The sequence below is a fragment of the Triturus cristatus genome, chromosome 3_1 (assembly GCF_964204655.1).
Source record: "Triturus cristatus chromosome 3_1, aTriCri1.1, whole genome shotgun sequence".
Lineage (NCBI taxonomy): Eukaryota > Metazoa > Chordata > Amphibia > Caudata > Salamandridae > Triturus > Triturus cristatus.
In genome coordinates, this window is record NC_140583.1 from 486,838,866 (window position 1) to 486,865,202 (window position 26,337).

At 43.0% G+C, this 26,337-nt stretch overlaps 1 protein-coding gene across 9 annotated transcripts in view; it reads right to left on the reverse strand.

Annotated features, from left to right (window-relative positions):
- The window catches only part of TP53BP1 (tumor protein p53 binding protein 1), a 956,094-nt gene that overhangs the window by 40,095 nt on the left and 889,662 nt on the right, over nucleotides 1-26,337 (reverse strand). For all 9 annotated transcript variants that reach the window (XM_085644315.1, XM_085644316.1, XM_085644314.1 and 6 more), the window contains one exon: nucleotides 8,065-8,210. In XM_085644315.1, coding sequence (XP_085500441.1) covers nucleotides 8,065-8,210 — 146 coding nt within the window. The remainder of the gene's footprint in view (nucleotides 1-8,064; nucleotides 8,211-26,337) is intronic.

Consider the following 26,337-nt stretch of genomic DNA (forward strand, 5'->3'; position numbering starts at 1 on the left):
TGACACAATCCATAGAGCAAGGGCCAGCGGGCGAGCACCCAGGAGTGGGGAAGTGGATGATGTCCCAGGCAGCAATAAAGAAGCAGACCCTCAAAGCGGCTCAACCTGGGTAAATTTAGCAGGGCCTGTGCAAACCATGAAGCTCACTGTAAAATCGTGCAAGCCGGCAGTGCCAAACAGACAAAGTGCACTTTATTCTTCCGGGCTTCACATCATCGCAGCAGGCATCCCCTTACTTCATCATGTTGCTACCAACGTGCCTCCGAGATAGGCCTCAGGCTTGCATACTGCTGAGGATCAGGCCCAGCGCGCCCACACACACCACACTTCCAGCGTCCCCAGGTGGACCTCCGACCAGAGCCGCAGCCTACTCCGCAGCAGTCAATGCGTCACAGGGCACAGCAGCGCCACAGGACCCAGCAGCCGAACAGCAGTTTCCCACCGCCCTTTTACCGGCCCGACCAGTAGGGTGACCAGCCCCTAGGCTCACCCGTGGCCCCTAAAACCGCAGGGCAAAGCAGGGCGGTGTACCTGAAGGCCGCGGGGACTCGGATCCGGAGCAAGGATGTCTGGCTCTTCCTTCTGTGCCCCAATCAGCAGACGGGTCTCCGGCCTCCAAGTCACGCGGAAGCACGGTGAGTGCAGCGGGAAGCAGCTGGTGTGTGCCAGGCTGTCGCGCCCCGGGACGATCGTGATGTAGGCACGCAGCACCACGAACTCGCAGTCCGAGTCAGGCAATCTCTGCTTTCTCTTGCTCTCGGCTGCCTCAGCCACTCAAATCACGGCAGCCAGGATCTCCGGGACCTGTATAGCCAAAATACCAGTTGGATGGCTAAAGATACAAGCAGGATAGGGTCAGGATGTCAGGTTTAGTGGCAGAGCTGCAGCGCTGCGCGACCATCTTGGTCGGTAGCCTGGCCACACCCCGCCACTAGGATGAGTTGGGTCTGGTAGGTCCCGATCTTCAGAACTAAGGACAAAAGAGGTATCAGCAGAAAGGTGTACAGGAGCCCTGAGTTCCACCCTAGACAGAACACATCACCTAGCAAGGGACACCCTTGAAACGTCAACATGGAGAAATGTTGACAATGCACTTTTTCTGCAGTGGCAAACAGAGCAGGCCAATGTTCTCCCTATGCGCGGAAGAGACCTTGTGCCCCCTCTGGGTGGAACAACCAATTGTAATCCAATAGGCATCGATGGCTGAGCTTATCTGCACATGGCATTCAAAGATCCTGTCAGGTGGTTCACAATCAGGAAAAATGCCTTGATGGCCCAGTCATCGGCAGAGGCGCAGGACCTCACAGCAGAGGGTATGTGACCCTACACCACCCTGTTTGTTGCAGTACCACATGGCAGTGGCGGTGTCCATGAGCACCTAAGCCGGGCAGGTGTCCATCAGCTCCAGAAGGTTGATATGGACCTGGGATTCCGCTTGAGACCAGAGGCCTCTGATCTCCGCCCCTCCCACATGGTCACCAAAACCCCGAAGCGATGCATCGGTCACCACTGTCAGCTCTGCGTGGGGAAGGGAGAGGTGTCTGCAGCTGACCCAACCACCACTGCAGATCTTTTGTCTCCTCCTACTGCAAAGTCCACATATGCCACCTGGCTTGCTCCACCAGTAAGATGCCATAGGCCATCAGTCCTGGCAGCCTCAGAGTCAACATCACTGAAATCCATGACCGAGGCTGAAAGATCAAAATCATAGCCTGAATGTCCTGAACTCTCTTTCCTGGGGGAAAGGCATTAAACCCGAACTTGTTCAGAAATGGTATGATGAAAGGAAGCATCCTACAGGTCCAATGCCACCATCTAGTCTGCAGGGTAGATGGTAGCAAAACCTGGACCAGAGTGAGCATTCTGAATTTCTCCATCCGGAGGAAAGCGTTGAGAGGGTGCAGGCCCAAACTAAGGCATAGGCCTCTGTCCTTCTTAGGCACCAGAAAGTAGTGGGAATACCAACCATGTCCTACTTCTGGTGCGGGTACCCTCTAAATAGCCCCTTTGGCCAAAAGGGGTTATGCTTCCTGACACAAAATGGAGAGGAGGTCCTCTGAGAAGTGACTGAGTGGACTCTAAAAGGTGTGGAGGTGAGAAAATGAAATAGAGGACATATCCTTGCCAAATAATTTGCTGGACCCTCCTGTCTAATGTTATGGCCTGCCGATCCTTGCAAAGAATAGTCAGATCCTGCCTCCCATTGGGTGGCTGTGTTTCACTAAGGGCACCATAAAGGGGTTTGGCAGGTGGGGCTGCGGGGGGTACTGGACTGGGTGGGCTGTTGACTGCTGAGGTGGTGGGTACCACATCCTCGAATGGATACCACAGCCTCAAATGTAAAATTTCTAGGTGCCTTGGAGAGGTTTGAATTGCTAGCGGTACGGGGTACCTCTGCTAAAGCCACGAAAGGAGCGGTAGGGCTGGTGGGGCAGATAAGCCCTGGGAGTGAGCCGTAGCCCTACTCTCCTTAAATCACTCCAGAGCGGAGTCTGCCTTGTGCCCAGACAGGCGAGTCGAACAGCATGTCAATGATGGATGACTGGACATTGCCTGAAAAAAAGTTTGACCGCAGCCAAGCGTGGTGGCGAATGGTGACACTGAAGCCAATGGTCCGCCAAATGGAATTGGTAGTGTCCAAGCCACAATGAATTATGAACTTGGCCGCATCACAACCATCCTGTATAGCCTGAACGAGAACAGGTAGGAGATCCTAAGGGACACCTGAGAAGGCTTGAGCCACCGAATCCAAAAGGGTGTGGGAACAGTACCTCAGAAGGCAGGTTACATCTGCAGATGGAAGAGCCAAACTGATTGACAAGATGACCCTCTAACCCAAATATGTCCACCTGTTTGGACTTCCAATCGGAGAGAGTAGTTGGGCATATGTTGAGGCTAATTTTGCTAGCAGCTTTCAATGGAGGTGTGCTAAGAAAACAATGTTAGGTCGCCTAGGCCAGGAAGTGGAGTTGTATGATCTGGCAGCTGACCAGGGAGCCCAGAGCAAGGTTATGCCTACAAAGTATCTGTAAGGGCCTTATTAAACGGTAAGAGAAACTCAGTAGATGTTTGCCCGGCTGAAGGACTTCTGTGAGAAACTTGGCCTTGACCTCCAAAGTGGAAGGCTGTAAGACTTTGGCCTCCTTGCGCATTAGCATGGCGTAAGAAGCACTCCCCGGCGCATTAGCATGGAGTAAGAAGCACTCTCCTCAGTGGTAGGAGCAGGGGGTGAGAGGAGCTCTCACTCCCTTGGGAGGTACCAAGGCCACTATTGTCCTGTAAGCTGTAGTCCAAATTCCATTTGCATCCCCTGCAATGTAATTTCTGTCAGTATCCGTGCCAAACGGAGAATGCAGAATATGTGTGCTCGCCTTGTAAAAGCAAGGAGTGGAGGAAGCAGTGTCTTGACCGAGGCCACGCACAGCCTTGGTTGAGATAGAACCAGTACTGCTTTGGAGTCAGAGAGTTACAATAGATACCTTGTCTTCCGGCATCGATGAATTGACCATCAAAGTACCAGGCACCGGCGTGGACCTAAGTGCTGAGATGGAGTCAGACCTTGAGCTGGAGGCAGCCCCCTGGTGAGCCTGAGTCCAACTGGCGCCCAACAGAATTCCGGAAGGAGGGCCTCTCGGCTCCATGGGGCCAGAAAGCATGCCAGATGGAGTTGGCAAGGATCCAAAGAGCCGGAGCATGGCCACACAGGACTCTTCGATCTGTTTTGGCATGGTGGACGGAAACTCTGTTTGTGCCTGAACAAGTTGCAAGCCCAAGGAGATGATGGATGGAGCGCTGAAACTTTTCAGACACTCACCCCCAGTCTCAGATCTGGGTTGAATCCATCATCGTTCTTTAGCTCACTTCGCCACCTAAGTTCAGACCTAGCTATATGCAAATCAGTCTTAACCCTGTGCCTCATGGGAATAGTCCAGCCCAAACTGTCAAGCCAGATCTTCCCTGAACCGGAAACAAGCATCCTGGGACCGGTTTCTGGGTAACACCCCTATTCAGCCAGGCTAGTTTGAATAAAGTGGCAAAGTGAGCAAGGGGCCCACATCTTTGGCATACCCTGCCAACTTAGGGCAAACAAAGCAAACACGAGGAGATGATGGACGGAGCGCTGAAACTTTTCAGACACTCACCCCCAGTCATAGATCTGGGTTGAAACGATCATTGTTCTTTAGCTCACTTCGCCATCTCAGTTCAGACCCAGCTATATGTAAATTAGTCTTGAAAAGTTTCAGCGCTACGTCAATCATCTCCTTGTGTTTGCTTTAAACAAGTTGCAGAGTAGACTCTGATGTCATCCGACTGTGGGTGCGAGATCGGGTAGTATGAACCAAACTGACTGACAAGTGAGAGTGGAAGGAAAGGGACGAGTCCTATTTGAGTGTTTGTGTTTTTTCTTCACCTTTCCCGACGACTTTGATTGAGATGGATGGAGACTGACCGCTGAAACGACTCCTGCAACGTTTAGATCTGGAAGGAGACTGGATTTGAATTTTCGATTTGGAGCGGTCCCACTGAGGGGTGTTCCTGTGCTTGACAATGTAGAGTTTCACCTTGCAAGTCTAGGATGGCCATTGGGTAAACTGACATGCAATCACTGCAAGCCTTGGAGTCACGACTTAATCCCTTGCACCACAGGCAAACCGGATTAGGGTCTGTCACAGCCATTTGTTTGCGACAGTTCCTACAAGGTCTAAAACCTTTGGTTTTGGGAGGTGACATTTTTTCTTGCGCACTGTTTAACAATTCTAAGAGGTAATAGGCATCTCAAAGAGACAAGAGGGAGCGCCGGATCCGTGGAAAGAAGGGGACTGACGTCAGCGTGATGGAGTGGTGCCTAGGTCGGCTCTGCACATTATTTCCGGAGCCAAGCCATACGGCGCCACCTACCAGTGAAAAGAGGTATTTTTGAAAAGTTTCTGGATCCAGTCTGACGCCTGGGGAATATTAAAATGGTAAGGAATCTGCAGGTAGCAGTCTCTATCAGAAGAGCATGGTGCTTTTTCCATCTGTGAAGATGATGCAGTTGGAAACTGTCTTATCTCTGTTGCTGGAGTTTTTGTCATCAACATCATGACTATCTACAATCAAAGTCTATGCTTCAACATCAACGATGATGATGTTATTCTTGACACTGATCTTGAGTGTTTTGATGTAGAGTAGCCAGAGAGCTATACTACGACTTCAAACATGTCCGTGCAGATGCTCTTGATGGCAACATTGATGCCTTTGCCATGTTTGTCTATCATAATGATGGTGGCATCATTCTTTGTCATTTGATTTCTCTCCCTGGATCTCCCCCTATGGACGCCCTTGTCGGGAAGAGGCAGACTTGTTATAGGAGGCTGGGAGACGGATCTTTCTAGCCACCTTCTTTTCTTCCTCTGCTTTCATATTCATTGGTGATGGGGAAGGGATATTACGCATGGCTTCTGAGCATCAGTAACTGCCTTTTTCCTCCAACAGAAGGGACAGACACTTGGTGAAAAGGGAGGTCATTCTGCCTAAAAACAAATTGTCAGAAAGACCTTTAAAGTGGTGCATTTGATGGTACATGTAACTAGACGTCGAATAGAATAGGAAAAAAATATTTTTGCGATGTGCAAACTCATAGGTGTTCTGAGATCCTTCTCTCATAAGTAAGAAAAAGAACAGGCTCTGGGAGGCAACAGCCAGTACAGGGGACTGTGGAAAAGGGTGCCTCCAAGGTTCTTTTTACCCTCATATACACATGGTTTATAAAAATGTTCACATTTTGGATGCTGCAATGCACTCTTGATTAACCTGTATTACAACTTTATAGGAACATTCGGGAAATGCCTGTGATAGGCTTTCATTCCAGGTTTCCATTATTACATTCATGGACAGAGACATTATTTACTATTGTTCCATGAAAGAAAACTATGCAAAAAGATGATCTGGGCTTCGGGTAACGCAGTGGAGAATATGATAGCATTTATGACTTATGACTATCAATGAAAATTCTACAATGCAGAATCTGTGGTGTGTCGATTTAGATACCGTATATAGGTTTCCCGATTTATGTCCTTATATAGGCGCAATTTGCATTGCCCATATTTAGGCATAGAAGTCCTACCCTTATTTAGGCATCATTATCCATGCTAACCAAATACAGGCATGGCCACCTACATCCGTTCATCTACGTCACAACGAGTTCTTGTATAACCAGACTCTTAAGCCTTTAGGACTTCCCCTTGCTTGGATATTGATTTCTCCAAGAACTCATTTATTATGCATGAACATATATTCCTTAGGGGTTCATTCATGACGTTCTTCTGCCCGACTTTTACGTCAATACTGGCATTCCTAAACACCTTCAAGGTATAAATATACCTTCACTTACCATGGCAAACCACGGTTCGGCTTCCTACTTGCACGACGCGGCTCGCCAATGCAAGTTCGGAAGGAAGTCAAGTCCCCGCCTGACGCACTGACCAGATGCTGTCATCCTCCTCGCAGAGAATCCAGCTCCAGTGTTTCTGACTCCCCTTGCAGGGTGTGAGAGATCGAGACTCGGAAAGAGATTCCAACCTCACTCATTCTAAGGTATGGAGCGGACTAGAACCTAGAGGGACTTTTGGCAAATCTTGGCAACTATAGCTAAACTAGACTATAGACAAACAGCACCTACTTCTTACCCCGTACTACATATAGGTTAGGTACACTGGGGTAGAACTAGCTAGAAGCATCAGATGAGTATTAACATTTTAGCCTGTGTTATTTATGTATGTATTTTTATGAATATCTGTCATAGCTACAAACCATGATATTGCAGTATTATTTTATCTTACTGCTAACGCTGTACATATTATACTTTGCATTCTGTCTTATGATTGTAGCAGTTCATATCTCTTGCATGAGAAATATGACTGTTCAATAAACCCTTTTTATTGAAACGCTCATCTATCTATTTCTGTGTAACTCTGTAGAAACGAAGCATGCACGACTGACTGAGTGAAACTGTTATCTATTGTTTCCACGATTCTGAGATTGTTCCGATTCTAAGTTAAACAAAGTTGTCATGTTTATGCGGTTGTCAGAAACTAATCCCTTCTTGTCTATTCGAGAAGTTTCTAATGGCCTCTGAGTTAGCTGGCACACACAAGTAATTAAGATTAATATACTCGATAGAGACATACGGACCTCAGTCCTTTGTCAAAACTATAGTGTATATTATTCCAATGCGCAGAGCCTATCAGGGATTTAGGAACTACACTACAAATCAGCACTGTTCAAAGCAGCAATTCTCCTAAGAGAAACCTTTCAGTAACATCTTGAATGGCTTCTTGGATACATAGCATAGCCTTCTAACTGTCCCAAGTAATGGAAAACCATTAATTTTTGCACATGCATGTGTCCTTGAAAGTAGTTATGAAACAAAGTGTTACACAAAATACAGAAAATGTATCCTTTAGTCTTGAAATGCTTAAACTCTATTATTCTTCTGTATGTATGCCATTTTGTCATTACTTATGGACTTTGGTATAGAGTCTGGAAGCGAGCAGTACTTGAATTAAAAGAGTTCTCCCCCAATCATTCTATCCATTTCTTTTAAGGGTTGCATTGGTCTCCAGTTCTTCTTTCATGTATTCATTTAATAGATGACTGTTACTGCTGCAATGAATTTTAGTTTCACATGATTATTTCTGAAGATCCATTTGTCCAATCTTTTCCTGACCCAGTTATAACTTGCTCTCAAAGCCTCCATGATGTACTTTCTACATCTACAGAGGGTGAAATGTAGGATCTTTAGTTTTTCTTGAACTGTTTTACATATTTAGCCTACCCTCATAATCCATAATATCCTTTCAAAACACTGTCCTGTTATAGATGGATTTTGTTTTAGCTATTGGTGCTGTATGATTCCATAAGTGCAACAATTTCCAAGTCATCAAAAGTACCATGACTTTCCGAGTATAAACCATATTACCCAGTCTGTTGTCTGTTCTTCTTCCTTTTCTGCTCCAACTATTTGTTATCTTGAGGCCTACATCCTCCACACAGGAGGCAACCCTCATTTCCATTCCCAGTTACCTTTATTTTGTTCACTTGAATTATGTTGCTTTACAGATACTGCTCCTCCAATCATGAGAATTTCAGCCCACAGGTCCAGGAAGTTCTGCTGCTGGTCTGATATAATAAGAAACTTCAGATTGTTGAACGGGTGCAGACTTTCGTGCCTAAGCAATAAAGGACAAGGCTTTGTCACTCAATAAATAATTGTTGGGGGTAAAACGTTCAACAAACCTTCTGTGAATCTCTTAACTGTGCAATCAAATACTAAATCTGTATTCTATTATGAAGATCACAAACACAATATCTAAGAAATATTTAAACACTTAACGCTTGTCATTACTTCTAGGAATCATATGTCTAAAAATATACAATTTCACTGGATGTGGATGGAGGCACCAGTGGAAGGAAAAGTTTATTGTAAGCCTAGTTCTTCGTTGTCGTTATTCACTCTGAATTTACAAAAAGTAGAATGTTTAAACCTCAAAATAAAAGTAGGAAATTGTGACATAATATAAATCCTGCAAATCAGGGAAAACTTCACCCTGAGCCTTAAAGAGTCTTGGAGACCGCACTACCACATCACACCCAGCAGAGAGTTAGTTAAGTAGTTCATTATTGGAGCACAAAAACAAAACATTGGGGGTAGACAGGGCTCTTGATGAAATCAGAGGGAATGCCTATACTCAAGAACTAGCCTACATAACTTTTCCTTCTTTAACGTGAGATTCTGTTGGATATTCATAAAAGATAGAATAAAGTAGCACGCAAACAAAACAACTAAAATTCACAGAGGGAACCTTTAAGCAAACAAGTTGGGTGTCAAAGTTGATCTACTAATGTATCTGCCACTTAGTTGTCAAAATCATAATAAATGTCAATCAATTCATATTATTTACATCTGCATATCAGTAAAACAGATAAGGTGTGAAACATGGGCTGACAGACTGGAACCACTTCCAATATCTAATACAACAGAAATCTCTTGATTTTCATATTTGGGTGAAAGGATACAGTGTGGCTGGAAATGACAACTCTGGCTAGTATCCATTTCTACATGATGGCTCTGGCAGATGTCATTTACATATCACCTATGCTAATGACACACAACTGATATTGTTCCTCTTGGACAAAACACCAAGCAGCAGAAACAAAAAAAACTAGTGTATGACCAAAGTGGCCACCTGAAAGAAATCCAACTGCCTCACATTAAACACAGACAAGACCGAAGTGGTGATCTTCAGAAAAGATGCTTCGTTGTGGGAATTAGTTTGGTGGCCTACAGACCCCGGACCCACTCCCACCCCCAGCACACAAGCAAGAAACCTCTGGATCATTATTGAACAGCATGTCTGTCCATGTCTGCCATTGCCTGCTTCCACATTCTGATAATGCTGAAAAAGATATTCAAGTGGCTACCTAACAACACCAGGAAACCTGTCACCCAAGCTATCCTCACCAGCAGACTGGACTACGGGTAAACTCCACGTGAGTATCACCAGCCAACACACAAAAAGATTTCAGACCGTTCAGAGCACAGCAGCCAGATGTGCTCTCAACCTCTCATCAAATCAAATGATACTTAAGAAAGTGCACAGCTGCTTCAATAGAAGCGTCCTGGTGCTCTAGCAGACAGTATAAGACATGCCAAAGTAACGGAGGAGTAAACGGAGTCAAATAGCCAGGTTTTGAGTTGCCTTTTAAAGGCAGAAAGAGATTCAACGTGCCGTAATTTGAAAGAAGATTCCATAGTATTGCCGTCAGTACAGTAAAGGAACTACCGCCATGACGGGACTTCAAGACTTTTGGGATCCGCAGGTGACTATTGTTGGATCAAAGTGACCACTTTTGAGTGTATGGTGACAGTCTATTCGACAGCTAACGTGGGGCCTCGCCATTAAAAGCTCTGAAAGCCAACATCAGAGCTTTGAAATTAATGCGTTGTTCCACTGGAAGCCAAAGCAGATGTCTAAAATGTGGAGAGATATGATGATGCCTCGGAACTCTCTCGATTAGTCTTGCCGCTGCCTTCTAAATTAACTTAAGTTTGCGTATCAAACATGCAGGGAGACCAAGGTAGATACTGTTTGAGTAGACCAGAGGGGATGTAATCAGTGAATGAAGTACTATACTTGTCTCTTCAGGGACTAGATCAAGAAACTTTTTAAAGTTTTCATCTTCAGAAAATGGACAGACGAAATTTGTTTAATTTGCACCTCAAAGGAGAGAGAGAAATCAAAGATAATACTCAAATTTCTAACCTACAGGGTAGGATTAGGAGTGGTGTTAAGTTCAGCAGGCCAGCAGAGGGAAGGCGGCGGGGGGGTCATTTTGGTTAAAAACCCAAACTTCCATTTTGTTGGAATTACATTTTAAACAGTTTGCATCCATCCAACCCACTACACCCCTAAGGCAGTCTTAGAAATTGGGAATAGTTATTTTCGGATTATCTTGGAATGAGAAAAGCAATTTGGTGTTGTCAGCATAAGACACTACCTTGACACCCCAAGATTTGATGAGATTCACCGGGAGGAGGGTGGTTACAAGGTAAAGATTTAACAAAAGCTTGCTCAGAGTAGAATCGTGTGGAACACCACATACCAATGGTTTGGGAGATGAAAAATGCAGGTGTATATACACCCTGTGGGATCTGCCCTCCAGGAATGATTTTCAGAATAAAAGAGCCTTGACCTGAATCCCAAGATTGTTAAGTTTGTTCAACAAAATGGCATGAGAAACAGTGTTGAATGCTTCGACAATTCAAGGAGCAACACCATAACCAGGTGTGCTTTTGTCCAAATTCTCTGTGACAAACTATGCCACCTCCATAAGAGCTGTCTATGTCCTGAAACCTGTCCAAAAACCTGACTGTGACTCATGGAGAATAGAATTGGCCTCCACAAAAGTGAATAATTATTGATTTGTCAATTTCGCCAGCATTTTAGCAGGAGCTGGGAGGAGAAATATGGGCCTATAGTTGCTCATCACACTTGAGCGGCAAAAGGCATTTTTTTTTTTTTTTTTTAGCAACGGCATAAGAGATGCCCGTTTCCAACACCCATGAAAATTCTTGACATAAGCAAGGCATTCCATTTCTCATTAAGCAGAGGGTTAAAGTGTTGTGCCAAAAGTCTGAAGATGTGTGGGGGACAGACATCTTCCGGGAAACCAGCCTTGCACTTTAATAGCTCATTCAAAGACCGTTCTTCGAAAATAGGGCAAATTGATAAAAGATTGGCTCATAACTAGGCGCAGCATACAGAATGGTTTCAATATTCTCCACATCAGTTGAGCTAATAGCTAAGGGATGAGAGGGAGGTTTAGGAAAGGTAGAGTAATGATTTTGAATCTATCCATCAAAAAAACACAACAGCTTTTCACAAAGTTCGGCCGAGGGGGTAAAGGCATTTTTGTTCCATTGGGTGATACAAAGGAATTAAATGTCTTAAACACTTCCTTTTGCAAATTTGTTGCAGCTTTGATATGTTGTGCAAAATATTATTTCATGGCTATACGAGTATTTTTGCGGAAGGGCCTAAGCGCTGTTTTATAGAGGGTCTTAGCATTGGAGTCATACATTTTTCTCCAATTGCGCTTCAATTTGTTCCACTGATTTTTGTCCATTCTAAGCAGTTGGGAAATCCTGGGCGTAGATGGCCTCAGTCTTTTTGCCTCATACTTTAAGAGAGCAAGGTGGTCTATAACCTGTAGGCAATGAGGTCAATTGAACAGCGGATGTTGAAGTTAAAGAGAAAGAATAACACAGAAATAGAGAAGAACAGGTGCCCGACTTACGTTACAAACCTCTAAGGGAACTGCAGTGGCTCCCGAAACATAGATGCACTCAATTCAAGCTTCTTACCCACACATGCAAAGCACAACACAACACAGGCCCAACCAACCTGAACAGCCACATGCAGTTCTGCAAAAATCTCCAGTCACCTCCGCTCAGTCAGACTCTCACTAGCACATGTCCCATGCAAACTCAAAAGCAGATCAGCCAGTTGTGCCTTCTCATACATCGCTCCTAAAGAGTGAGAACAACCTCTCTCACCACATTAGAGCCTTCTCATCTCTTCTTGAATTCTGCAAGAAACAGAAGAACTGGGCCTTCAAGTAAGTCCCCTTAAAGCTAGCCTCACACACCTGCACAGTACCAGGATACCCTCACAGATGATAACGCTCAATAAAAACCCACATAACATATCGCTGCACCTAAATCCTGCTATCTGAGTTTTTGTCCTCACAAAGAGTAAGAACAAGGGAATCAGAGATTACTGCTTTAAGCAAGTGGTATATGTGAGCGGACAGGAACTGTGCCAGATGTAGGGAGATTGTGAGAGGGCAGGAACTGCTGTAGGTTAGCGGGGTTAGCCTTCTGTTATCCCCCATGCTATAGGTGGGATCGCACTGGAATGGGGGACGGCTTGGCAATGCTTTTTTACAGCCATCCACTTATTATTTTACTTAGCAGATTTTTTAATAATAGTAGTAACTTTATTCGATCAATTAATGGTCATTCACATAAAAACACAACTTCCATAAATATATTGCAAGTAATATATAAATAGACATCATAAAAACATTGTGATTATATAATAAAAATAAGATAAAACATATCATACTTGTCAACACTGAAGTATCTATAAAAAACCTCTTTAGATCCCAGGGCAAATTGGCTTGTAGGCCATCGATCTATATCATCCAATTGTACTAAGGTCAGTTTCTATCTTCATTTCTGATTTAGAAAAAAAAAACACTCCAGAAAACAATCAAATCACAGCCATGCTACTTGTTAGTGGATACGAAAATAAGTTACTTACCTTTAAACTGTTGTTCTCCATTATTGGTATCTTTCATAGATTCACATGCTTGAATCATTCCCTGTCGTCGAAGTGGGAGATCCACAGTACATAAAAAGCAGTAAGTAATGACTAACATTATAATTAGAGAAAAACATTCACTTTAATATCTCGTCCTAGTGATTAGGAATGGTCCACACTCCAGCCAATCAGGCGACAGCACCCTCTAGAACCCTCTCCACAGAGACTCAGGCTCTCAGATTTTCGAGCACAAGTGTAACATAAACCTATTAAAATTAGTAAGGGGAGCCTCTATGGGGAGGAGGGTGGGTCCAATGTGAATCTATAAAAGATACCAACACTGGAGAACCACAGTTTACAGGTAAGTAACTTATTTTCTTCTCCATTATTGGGGTATCTCTCATAGATTCACATTCTAGAATCCGAACAGATAGCAGTTATATCATAGGTATGCATGCTTATAAAAAGTTATGCAGTATGAAATGTACGTAATCCTGAGCGTAACCAAGTGTATCATGAATTGACATGCCCCATTATATGTGTGTATATATATATATATATATATATATATATATATATATATATATATATATATATATATATATATATATTCTACTGGCGGTCGCCAGTAGATAGTTATAGTTAGGATCTATTTTCCATAGGAAATCCGCAACATTCTATTTGGAATAACGTTGGCGCCGGTTGACGAATCCTCGCGAAATTTTCCAAACTTTTGGCCAGCTCCGCTCTGCTCCTACCCTGAAAGTTTTGCAGTGATCCGTCAAGTGGGGGGCCGAGAAAAAAGGGGGGTCCCAAAACGCATTTTCCCCATGCAATTTCCCATAGGATCTGTTGTCGCAGCTACAGCTCGAACCGCTTAACGGAATGACACCAAATTTGGCAAAGAGGTAGTCCTCAGTTCGGACTCGTGCCTTTTGCATATATGGTGTGAATCTGTTCAGTAGTTCCTGAGAAAATTAGGGTAAAAAAGTTAGTGATATCTATGGCCGCGGAGGATCCGCGGACCGTACCCGCACCGTAAGCGCACCCTCCCCGAACCGAGCGCGCACCTTCCCGATCGCGCGCTGAATGCTAATTGGCTGTCGAGTGTGTCTCTACATTCGAAACCAGGAACTGTTGGCGGCCATTTTCTGCCTCGGTAGAAGCGAGGCTGAAGATTCAAGGGGAATAAGTGTGTAAAACATATAAAGGGGGCAGAGTGGAAATACTCTGACCCTCTAGAGGTGCTTAGGGGGTCCCGGAAGGACCCCCTGGGGCCCCCTTTTTAAAAAAAAAAACACGGGGAAATGCACGCACGGTGTGCGCATCCTATCGCGTTGGATGCACGGACTCTCTCGTGGTGGGTGCGCGGATCCACGGCAACGTTTTTTGAAAAACGACAAGAAATCATTGGTTGTATGACAACTTTCTACACTGAAAGGTAGGATGTATATTTGTGTTTTTTAAAGGTATGATTGTTATTGGTTAACAAAAACAGATTGTAAGGAACATTATATATGATAAGCTGTTATGTTGAAAAGTCAAGCACACTTCCTGTCTTGTGTAGGAACATTGTGTGCTGAACTTGTGACCTGTGAGCTCAGTTCCATGACCTGTTTCTATGGTAACAGGCAGATTGGGGGAAGGGTTGAAATGTATTTCAGTTGGAAAGGGTTGAAATGTTTAACCAATGGAAATGTGTGTTTGCTTTTGAGTTTATGTGCGAAGGATTGTGATTTGATGTTTACATGTATATGTGTGGAAAATGAAAGGGAAACTTTTTCATTCTTTGCTTTGCTGAGAGGTGCACAGTGCAGAGATTCTGTAAAAGAAAATATGGTGAGTGATTGATATACTTCTTAATCTACAAAAGAACTTGAAAGATGAGTTATTTAATTGTGAGGGGATGTATGTAGACTATTTTGATTTTAATCAGACTAATGTATTTTTCCTGCTAAAGTGTAAGGACTACTTTTTTTCTCTACAATGTGTGTGCATGTAGAAACCATTCTGTGATAAGCATTTGTGTTTTTCATGTGTTTGTAAACAGATAACTGTGCAGTTTTTATATTTTGGTAGAATTAGAAACCAGTCATTGTTTATGAATTTGTGAAATGAGTTATGTTATGTTTCTATACTAAAATGTAGTACTACTTCTAGATGAAGAAATGTGTTTTGGTATAGTGCAAGGGATAGTGTTGTTTGTCTAGAATCACACAGTGAGTGTGTGCATTTGGGAACCACTGTGAGAGAAGCATTTGGTAACATCGTGTATTTGCTGACAGATAACTGTTTTAAAACCAGTCAGGTTGTCAAGTTTTAGTATCATTAGAAGACAGTTATGGCTTATGCTTTCATTAAACGAGTCAGGCATTGACAGTAAATTGCAGTCGTGAAATATGTAGATTGTGTGCAGTTCCCTTACCACTTGCACTGTAGTGAATGAGTTTTGGTAAACTCATAGGGATAGTGGTGCTTGTCCAGAATCACACTGTGAGTTAGTGTGTATTTGGGATCAGTGTTAGAGAATCATTTGGTAACATCATGTATTTGCTGACAGATAACTGTTTTAAAATCTATCATGTTGTGAAGTTTTAGTAGCATTAGAATCCAGTCTTTGCTTATGCGTTGATTAAATGAGTCATGCTTTGACACTGATGTGGTGTACTTAAATATGTAGATTGTGTGCAGTACCATTAACTCTTCCAGAGTAGTAAATGAGTTTTGGTAAACTCCTAGGATAGTGTTGCTTGTCTAAAATCACACTGAGTCTGTGTGCATTTGGGTAAGGATTGTGAGAGAAGCATTTGGTAACATCGTGTATTTGCTGACATATACCTGTTTTAAAACCGGTCATGCTGTGAAGTTTTAGTAGCATTAGAAGCCAGTCTTTGCTTATGCTTTGATTACATGAGTCAGGCTTTGACATAAAAGTGCAGTCCTGAAATATGAAGATTGTGTGCAGTTCGCTTACCACTTCCACAGTAGTGAATGATTTTTGGTAAACTCCTAGGTATAGTGGTTGTTGTCTAGAATTACACTGTGAGTCTGTGTGCATTTGAGAACCGCTGTGAGAGAAGCATTTGGTAACATTGTGTATTTGCTGACAGATAACTAATTTAAAACCTCTCATGTTGTCAAGTTTTAGTAGCATTAGAAGCTAGTCTTTGCTTATGCATTGATAACATGAGTCAGGGTTTGACACTAAGGTGCAGTACCATGTACTATTCTGTTCACTGTGGCAGAACTGAAAAAGTAAAAGTTTTACCTAAGCACTGTCCTAGAAGTAGTCTGATTATTTAGTCAGTTTCTAAGTACCAAATAGACTGCTTCAAATGTCTATGCAGTATGCATGTAGTGTTCTAACATACTATACACTTGTATTTTACACCTTCAATTCCCTAGTCAGTATCCATACACTTCCAGGAAACATCCTGTCACTTCCTTTGCAGTCCTCTAGAGACCCATTCAACAGCATGTACTAATCCATTCACTGTGCCAAAACCCAAACACTTATAAATTCACCAAGACACTCTCTTTCCAGTACTCTAATGATTCAGTCACTGCCTAAGTATTCATGCACTGAGCCAGGTCTTAGCACATGGACTTCTTCAAACCCCTATCCACTATGCATGCACTCCTCTAAGCACCTACACAATTATCTTTCTCACCTTCAATTCCCTAGTCAGTATCCATACACGTCCAGGAAATACCCTGTCACTCCATTTGCACTCCTCTAGTGACCCATACAGCATCATGTACTAATCCATTCACTGCACCAAACCCTAATAAATTCACCCACGCACTCTCCTCGCAGTACTCCAATCATTCAGTCAGTGCCTAAGTATTCATACACTGAGCCAGGCCTTAGCACATGGACTGCTTCAAACCCCTATGCACTATGCATGCAGTCTTCTAAACACCTAGACACTTGTCTTTCACACTTTCAATTTCCTAGTCAGTATCCATACAGTCCAGCACTTGTCACTGCCTTTGTACTCCTCTAGTGACCCATTCAGTACCAAGTACTAATCCATTCCCCGTGCGATAAGCCTAGCACTTATAAATTCACCTAGGCACTCTCCTTGCTGTACTCTAATCATTCAGTCAGTACCCAAGTAGTCATGCAGTGAGCCAGGCCTTAGCACATGGACTGCTTTAAATGCCTATGCAGTATGGATGCAGTCCTCTAATCACCAACACTGTTGTGTTTCACACCTTCAATTCCCTAGTTAGTATTCATACTCTTCTAGCAAACACCCTGTCACTCACCCAGTGTGTCTCCTTATAGTACTGTAATCATTTAGTCAGTTAGCATGTAGTCTTTTAGTGAGGTAGGCTTTAGGGCATGAACTGCTTCAAAGTAGTATGCACTATGCATGTAGTGTTTTAACGATCGTCACACATGTGGTTCAGGGCTATAGTTTCTTAGTCAGTTTTTATATAAAATGTGCTTGTACAGTAATGGAATAGTATAAATTTGAAAGTTATTAATATACATTTATTTGTGATTCTTTTTTACAGATACAAATCAGGAGTGTTTCTCATCTGTTTGCACTCTTCTCGTGCAAGATTGTTTGGATGAAGGGTCCTTAGGTGTTTCATCATACTTGCTGTGCCGCACGAGTATTTTTTGTTAGGATCCCCTCGTAACATAACTCTTTGGCAAATCTTGCGAATGAAGAAGGTGGCATTGGTCTTTGTTTGCCCCTTGGAAAAAGTAAAACATTTCTTCACCACTGAAGAAAAACGTTGTGGGCGTGGTGCCTTCTGCAAAAGATTTTCCTCAGATTCGGTAAATATTTTAAAGCGGCAACATTTACAGTTTTTGTAAGTTAAACTTATAAAATTTTGTTAGCTGTATACATTTTATATATCTGATTTGTTTCTTGTGGTATTTTGTTGAGAATACCATGTTGTTTTTTTTTTAACAATCTTTCTGATTTTCCAGGTCTGTCGTAGACATCCGTGGTTCTCACAGGAGTGTTCCGCCTTGTTGTTTTGTATTATTGTTGTTACATTCTGTTTATTAGTTTATTGTTTATATTTATGTTAATAAAAAAATAAAGTTTGAAAATAGTTTATTGTTTATATATTTATTATTATAAAAAATAAAGTTTGAAAAAAAAATGTATAATGTTTTTGGTTGTTCTCTTAACTGCTGTGTGACTCTTTCTTGTTCTTATTACTGTTATTTGATGGAGTCCCCCATGGTTTTAAATTTTGGGGCACTTATTGCTGGAATACTGGTGATATCTGCAGTTTGCACCAACTTCTGAATAGTGTGTTAGATTTATCTCAACTTTACTTCCGTTAAAGTGCTGATAATGAAATGGAGAGTAGCCGTTCCCGTGCAAAAAGATACGAGGTGCACCTTTGCGATTTATTCTAAATACTAAAATCCTGTATTGTATTGCACTGAGATATTGGCTGCACTTAAAAAAAAAAAATCACATCACAACTTTCACACCAATTGCAATGCGAAACAAATTCCGGCGATAAGACACGTTAGCACCAGGGATTTTACACCTGCTTTCTGCTGGTGTTAAGCAGGACAACTACCTGCACCATGAAAGGGAACACAGCCAAGAGCCACACCAGAACACCCACAGGTGCCATAGAGTCAATGAGCATGATACAGGGATACCCATGAGGGCCAGAAGACATCTCAACAACTCCAGGACCGCCAATGCCCTCCAAACCCACATCTTAGTAAGTGTGTCCCTGTGGTCATTGTCTTAGCATGATAGGCACGAGCCCTGCAACATCACAGTGTGCTGTCATCTCAGCGTTGGCAGTGAGCCTGGATGTGTAGCTACGTACGCATCCTCCTGCATGCACAACTGGCGTGTGCTGGTCTGTCGTTCACAGGTCAGTGCAGGGGTGTGCCTATCCGGCAAGGGGAACGGGGTGTCTTGGACATGTCCGTGTACAGGAAGTGCGGTAAGTGTGTCTATGTGTTCTGGTGTGGCCTGTTACAAGAGCCACAGCAGTCGATGTTGTAAAGTGGCATGCACCACCTCCAAACGGCACTGTGATGATGTAGTTGGAATGTAGCAGGACATGCGCAAATAGGCATTACAATGGCGTGCCGTACGAGTGCACGAGATACAACAGCTCACTGTACAAAAGTGTGGGGGCTCGTGGGAGGGAGGAGCAGCCGTTTGGCAACATAACACACAGTGAACTCGACCACGTGCCACATGCTGGGCATCCCATCCATAATGACCCCGGTCGCAGACATCCCACAACACCAACGACTGGCCTTTGTACACATCCTGTATGAATGCAGCGTGGTTTTCACTTCTATGCTCGTTCAGTGGTGTGATGTTGGCAGGTTGTGTGACTTGTGCTCCTTGTTGGTGTGTTTCATTTTGGCCATTGTTAGTCTATATGAGTGTTGTACTTAATTGTGCATGTGTGCCATTCTGCCCATCTCCCCCCTCCCCCCACTCCCTGCTTCTTCCTAGTGCTGTTGTGTCTATAATTTTGTTGCTGCACACATAAATACATGTAAAGAATAAATTAGAATAGTTCCTTGATTCTTTTAGGTTTCAAAACTTCTCTATTGGTTTCTTTTTAATTTTCCATATGAACCGTTTTTTTTAATATTCAACAACACATAGAAGTCAGAAGTGCAACGTATTCTATCAACACACTTTCTAGAACATTCTACAATACGTGCAGGTTAAAAGTTCATCAATTTTTTAAAACTTTAAGATTTTTTTTGTAAAATTTTCTTGAACATTTAACGACACGTGCAGTTTAAAAGTTGACGATTGTTTTAAGTTCGAACAGTGCCTTCCAAATGCAAGTAGCAGGTGTGCAAATTTTATCCTATGATATGTACTCCACGTTGAAACTGCTTTTTCTTAACCAATCACAAAGATGCTTTTCCACAAAACTAATGTGCACCCTACTTTTAAAAAAGAATGCTTTTCAGGATATCTTCAGAGATAAGTTATAGATAGGAATTAGCATTTAAAAAACCTTTGAAATTCACTGAAAAAACCATAAGTTTCATGCACGTTATAGTTAGGAATTGGCATTTAAAAAACCTTAGAAATTCACTGAAAAAACCATAGGTTTCAGGGGTGTTATAGTTAGCTGGACATTTCCCTCGTACAAAACCCTAGAAATTCCCCTGTTATAGTTAGTTCAGCTAACTATAACTCGCGCCCCCGAAATGCACTGCTGATGACGTCACATATTACATCACTCATGACATGGTCAGTGACATCACTGATGACATCTCAAATGACATCACTGATGACATCACTGATGACGTCATCCATGTGATAAATTAGTGCATCTTCTCACACCCTAATATAACCTTTCATACACCGACTCAAAATTTCAGACGGCCATTTTGACAACCATAGATACTCCAATACCAATAACTACTCACCCACTCATTGACTTTTAGGTCTACATACATCTCCACTCACTCACCTGTACAGTCACTCATACTTACAGTCACTCTGTGCATTTATACACATATATAGACACTCACACACCGCCAATCATCCATTGAGGTACTGACACATCTAGTCAGTCATGCAAATAATTAATCACAGTAAAATGTACTCACCTATACAGTTAAAAACACTCAAGTTCACTTACTCATAAAAATACTAACAAATTCTGTGTCTTCCTGCAGAAAAACAAACAGCACATGACACAGATATCCTTGCGCTATGGCGCATACAGCCACTCCCAAAATCACACAATCTCACATATAGATAGTTATATACTCTTACACACATATACACTGCGTTTCACATATGTAGTTACTGACACATATACAACTGAGATATACATTCAACCACTAACACACCCATACATACACTCACCCAACCATACAGTCCATCACATATGCACTCTTAAAAACATGCACCCACTGAATCACCCACTCACACATCTAGTCACAGAGTCACACACACCCTACCCACACAAACACTCAGGCACCCATACAGATACTCAGACAACCAATCAATAACCCATATAGACACTCATATAGCTATTCACAAAACCATGCAGCCACTTATACACCAACACACAGACACATACAGACATTCACACAGTTTAGTCACTAGTCTGCAGTAAGATACATTTAATGACTCACTTATAGACTCAGTTACGCACCTAGAAAATCATCCATTCACACACTTGTACACCCACTTATCTTTCAACAGGCCTTTCTCTATATATATTAAACATAATAAAACTGTTCAGAAACACATACTTAATGGATGATGTCATGAGTGATGTCATTTGAGATGTCATCAGTGATGTCATCAGTGATGTCACTGACCATGTCATGAGTGATGTAATATGTGACGTCATCAGCAGTGCATTGCGGGGGCGCGAGTTATAGTTAGCTGAACTAACTATAACAGGGGAATTTCTAGGGTTTTGTACGAGGGAAACGTCCAGCTAACTATAACACCCCTGAAACCTATGGTTTTTTCAGTGAATATATATATAGATATATATAATATATCTCAATATCTATACATTAATAGCCACCAATGCATACACTAAATAAAAAGGTAGGAAAATCATCAATAATAACAACAATATCCAAACATATAGGAAGGTGGGAAGTATTGAGGCTCACCCTTTTGAAAAAGATTACGTAGAACCGCTTGTCCAACAGCTGTATCAGCATTGCTTGTAGCTTGCAGACAGTAATGCTTAGTGTGCCTGCAGGACCAGGTTGCTGCTCTGCAAATCTGCTGAATAGGCACACCAGCAAAGAGAGCCATCGAAGAAGAGACTGCTCTCTTAGAGTGAGCTTTCAGTGTTGAAGGTAGAGGTTTGCCTGCTTGCTGATGGCAAAACGGAATCGCTGAAGATATCCAACGTGCTATATTCTGCTTAGTGACCGGATATCCCTTTCTGATTTTACCATAAGCCACAAAATGCTCATCAGTCTTGCGGATGCTGGCTATCTTCTGCAAGTAGAATTGTATACACCTCTTTAGATCCAGGGAATGTAAATATCTTTCCGCTGGTGTTTGTGGATTTTGGGAAAAAAGTCTTCAATATGACTGGTTCGTTTAAGTGAAAGTCAGATGAGACTTTAGGTATAAAGGAAGGATTTGTTCGAAGTATAACAGAGTCTTTAGTAAACTGAAGGAAAGGATGGCGAGTTGTGAAAGCAAGTATGTCACTTATTCGTCTGGCTGATGTAAGAGCCAGCAGAAGAGATGTTTTCCATGCAATGTATTTGAAGTCAGCCCTATGAATGGGCTCAAAAGGGCTCTTCTTAAGTTGCGCTAATAAAATGTTGAGATGCCAAGGCGGAGGTGGATGTCTAATTGGAGGGAACATTCTAAACAATCCTTTGAGAAATTGTTTTATAATTCTTGATGACCAAAGCGACTGTGACCCATTATGCTGCAGAAATCTGGAAATTGCGGCAAGAAAAACCTTAATGGAAGAATGAGAGACCAGATTTAGCCAGCTGCAGGAAAAAGGCAGTAAATGTTCTGGTGAAGAGTGGATAGGGTGCACCTCTGAGCTTGCGCACCAAGGGCAGAATCTCTTCCACTTGAGTTAGTAAGTCTTGATAATGGATGGCGCTCTAGCATTAGCCAGGACTACCCGGCAGTCAGCAGGAATGATTAGGTCGGCAAACTTATATTGTTCAGGAGCCAAGCTGATAATCGTAGAGATGTTGGGTCCGGATGGCAGACCTGGCCGTAATTCGTTGTCAGCAAGTTCTGTATTGGGTGTAACAACCTGGGTTTGCACTCGGATAGGAGTAGAAGCTCTGAGAATCAGAGTTGGCGAGGCCACCTGGGAGCTATGAGTAGTATTCAGCAAAGTTCCTTCCTTATCCTCCGAAGCACCCTTGGGATTAAAGGAATCAGAGGAAAAAAGTAAGCATAAACATTTTACCAATTTATCGAAAACCCATTCCAGCACGATCCCTGTTGGGGTAGCCAGCTGGCGAAGAATTGGCACTTGCGGTTCAGACTGGTCGCAAATAGGTCTAACTTTGGTCTGCCCCACAACAGAAAGATGCGATCCAGCGTTGGTTGGTGGAGTCCCCATTCGTGGTTGGCTGTAACTGACCTGCTCAAGGATTCCGCCAGGATTTTGGCCACTCCTGTTACATGTTCCGCTGTTAACGTTATTTGGCGTTGAATTGCCCAATCCCATATTTGCTGGGCCTGTAGGGGTAGTGTTGTCTGTCCGAATTAATAATGGTGCTCCTGATATTTTTGAGAGAAAAGATTTCAGGGCCAGGAATATAGCCTTTAACTCCAATAGATTTATGTGTAAGGATCGCTGTTGGTTCTCCCATTTTGCCTTGACTGTCAGCCCTTCTAGATGTGCTCTCCACCCCTCGAGGGATGCATCGGTCGCGATTATATAACTTAGAGAATCTACTAGGAACGACAGGCCTGTGGCTATGCTCGGGATGTGAGTCCACCATTAAAGCGTTTCTTTCATTTGAGGTGCTATCTTTATCATACGTCGAAGGACCATGAGATTTGTAGCCACTGACTGTTCAGCTCCTCTTGCAAGGGCCTCATTTGCAAGCAGCAGTTGGGAATGAGTTGAATGCAGGAGGACAATATCCCCAGAAGTGATATGTATTGCGAACTGAAGTGCACTTTTTTACGAGGAGTAGAGTCGCCAGTTTGCGGATCTTTTCTTGCCTTTCCTGCGAGACAAAGGCCTTTGCCTGGTGAGTATCCAAGGTTGCTCCTAAAAAGGTTCTTACTTTTGAGGGAAGTAGCTGAGACTTTGGAAGATTGATGGAAAGACCCAAGGACTGGAAGAGGAGAGACATTTCTGAGTATGACTGTTTGCCACTGCGAAGGATTTCACCTTTATGAGGAAATCGTCCAGATAAGAGAAGATTTGAATTCCTGCCTGTCATTGAATTATTTGTTCCCTTTGCCTATCTTGGTTGGGTCCTGAAGATAGTACACATAGTTCTCCTCTTCATCATCCTGACACTTTATGAGAAGGTCCGATGGACTGCGAGCCACCCCAAAGATACCATTGTCCGATTCCTCTTCATCCTCTCCGTAATAAAAATATCCTCTGGAGGACAGGGGATACCTTACTTGGAGAAGTGTGAATAGGCAATATCACTTCTTGGGAAACTCTTCTCTTGGGCTGAAGTACTGTATTTTCTTTAGAAGCTGACAAATTTGTCGACGGGACTAACAACGATGACGTCAAGAAAACCGCCGACGAGGATGTCGTCGATGAAGACTTCGATGACGATCGTCAACTAAGATTAGTATCCAAAGTCTTCAGCTCCGTTGACGAGGCTATCGTCGATGACGCTACCGTGAAGGAGGGTAACGCCGACGAGAAAGACTTGTTCTTTAGAGCTGCTGACAGCCGCAAAATATCCATCGACAATGGTTTTGACAGAAGTCCTTGTTTCTTCGTCGACGTTGAAGATGATGTTGTCGTCAATGAAGAAGGGCTCGCCCTCACGGATACTATAGTCAACGGAGAAGATGCCGACATGATGAGCTTGGACTGAGGCGAAGAGAAAGTTGATGTTGTCATCTTAGTTGTTGTGACGGAAGTTCTCGCCGAAGAGGGTGTTGTCGACGGCGCATCTTTTTTATGTGATAGAACTGTCTCTAGAAGAGACCTGGAAGTCTGCTTTTTTTTTTAAAGAATTTTTAGAAAGCACAGATTGACCTTTATAAGAAGCTAGTTCCTTTTTAGAAGAGGAAGGCTGTTCATCAGGTTTTAAGGTGTGGTGATGCTTCTTCAGCACCTTAGCCGCCTTAGGAGACACCAGCTCCCCCTCACTTGCCCTCTTCTTTGAAGTTGTAGTCTTGAGTGAGGAATCACTCTCCTCATCAGACAGAGGACTGTCCTTAGTTTTTACTTCTTTAGCCACTGAAGAAGACGTCCTTCCCTATTTTTCAAGGTCTTTTGAGAGAAAGCTATGCAAATTTTACAGTCTCTCACCTGATGATCAGAGTGAAGGCAGCAGATAAACTTCTTGTGGAGATCATCTTAGTCTAAGTTTCCCACAAGAGTCACAATGCCTGAAGAGAGATCTTTTTGAAGAAGACATGTCGATCTAAAGATTAAAAGAAATTCAGAAGGCCACAATGGACACAGTGGAGTTACAGTAGCATTCTTCAATTTACTTTTGATGATATTCAAAGACAAAATCCCAAACCTAAATTGTAAATAAAGTGTGTGTGAATGTGGGGGTTCGATTTCATCCATAATTTCAAACTGGAAACAATTTTTAAAATCTAAAAACCTATCAGTTAAAGTACGGAGTGCTACAGCATTGAAACGTAATACCAGAGTGTAATTCCAAAATCTTATTTTCAAAAGGAGTAACACTTGTTTGACATCGTTTTTAGATCCTCCACAGATCCTCCATCCCCAATATGAACAACCATTGCTTAACCTCCCTAAACCACACCACTCGCCCGGCCTGTTTATCGTGGATTTGTAATTCTGTTACTGCTTCCTTGACTGGGATCGGAGTGTTACTGTTCCAAAATCTTACCCAGAATACTAAAACATTCAGTACAGCCATGTGTGTGATGCTCTTTAACCCAAGGCCTAGCCGGACCGGGAGCTGTGGCATATTTATTGGAAGGTTTAAAAGTGATCTTATGAATGTATTTTCCACCACCCTTAGACTCTTCGTCTATTCCATACCCCACAACTCAGCACCATAAAGTGCAGCACCCTGTCACACTTTGAATTTTGGGACCGCGTAGGAGGCAGGGCCCTACCCCTGCCTATCCCGGTATTAGCGAGCCGCGAATGGTCAATACGGTATGTACAAGTGCTTTGTATAACGTTCTAGCTGTGAAAGCACTGTGTATACGATATTATACATCACTACGTGGGTTCCATCTTAGAGCGGTGGCCATCTTATGGTTGCCCTCACATAGGCTACATATTATGAAGCAAATACGGGCCTTTAGAGCACATGTGCCTTCCTTTGACTTCTCTGTGACCTGGGCAGCTTGGCTCCGCTGCCCCAGGTCAGTCCGGTCTCACGAGCTCCCCGTCCTCTGGCCACCTGTGATTAGCATCAGGGCCGGACACACCATAAAGCCTTTTTCATCCCACACGAGCCTCCAGCTAATCTCTTTCACACCTGACTGTTCCTGCTTTATGGCTTGTTTTCCAAACAGGAGATGCTCGTGTTTATTGGGGCCTGTTGATATCGGATGTGGGATCTGAGCCTTGCTGGGTAAATAATTGTGGGCTGGCTTAACTGGAATGTGGGATGGTCATCATGACTCTGCCTTTTCGTTTGTAATGTATACATTTATATGGCCATATCATAAAACAAGCAATGTGTGCCTGAAGCATGATATTTTGTATTTAAGGAGAAGCCCGTTTCTGTAACTTTAAGCAGTCTCCTGAGAACATACACGCTGTTGTACTTCTAGGATACCTGTAATTGGTCTGCAGCCAATAAACTGATCTTTGACTTCACCCAGAA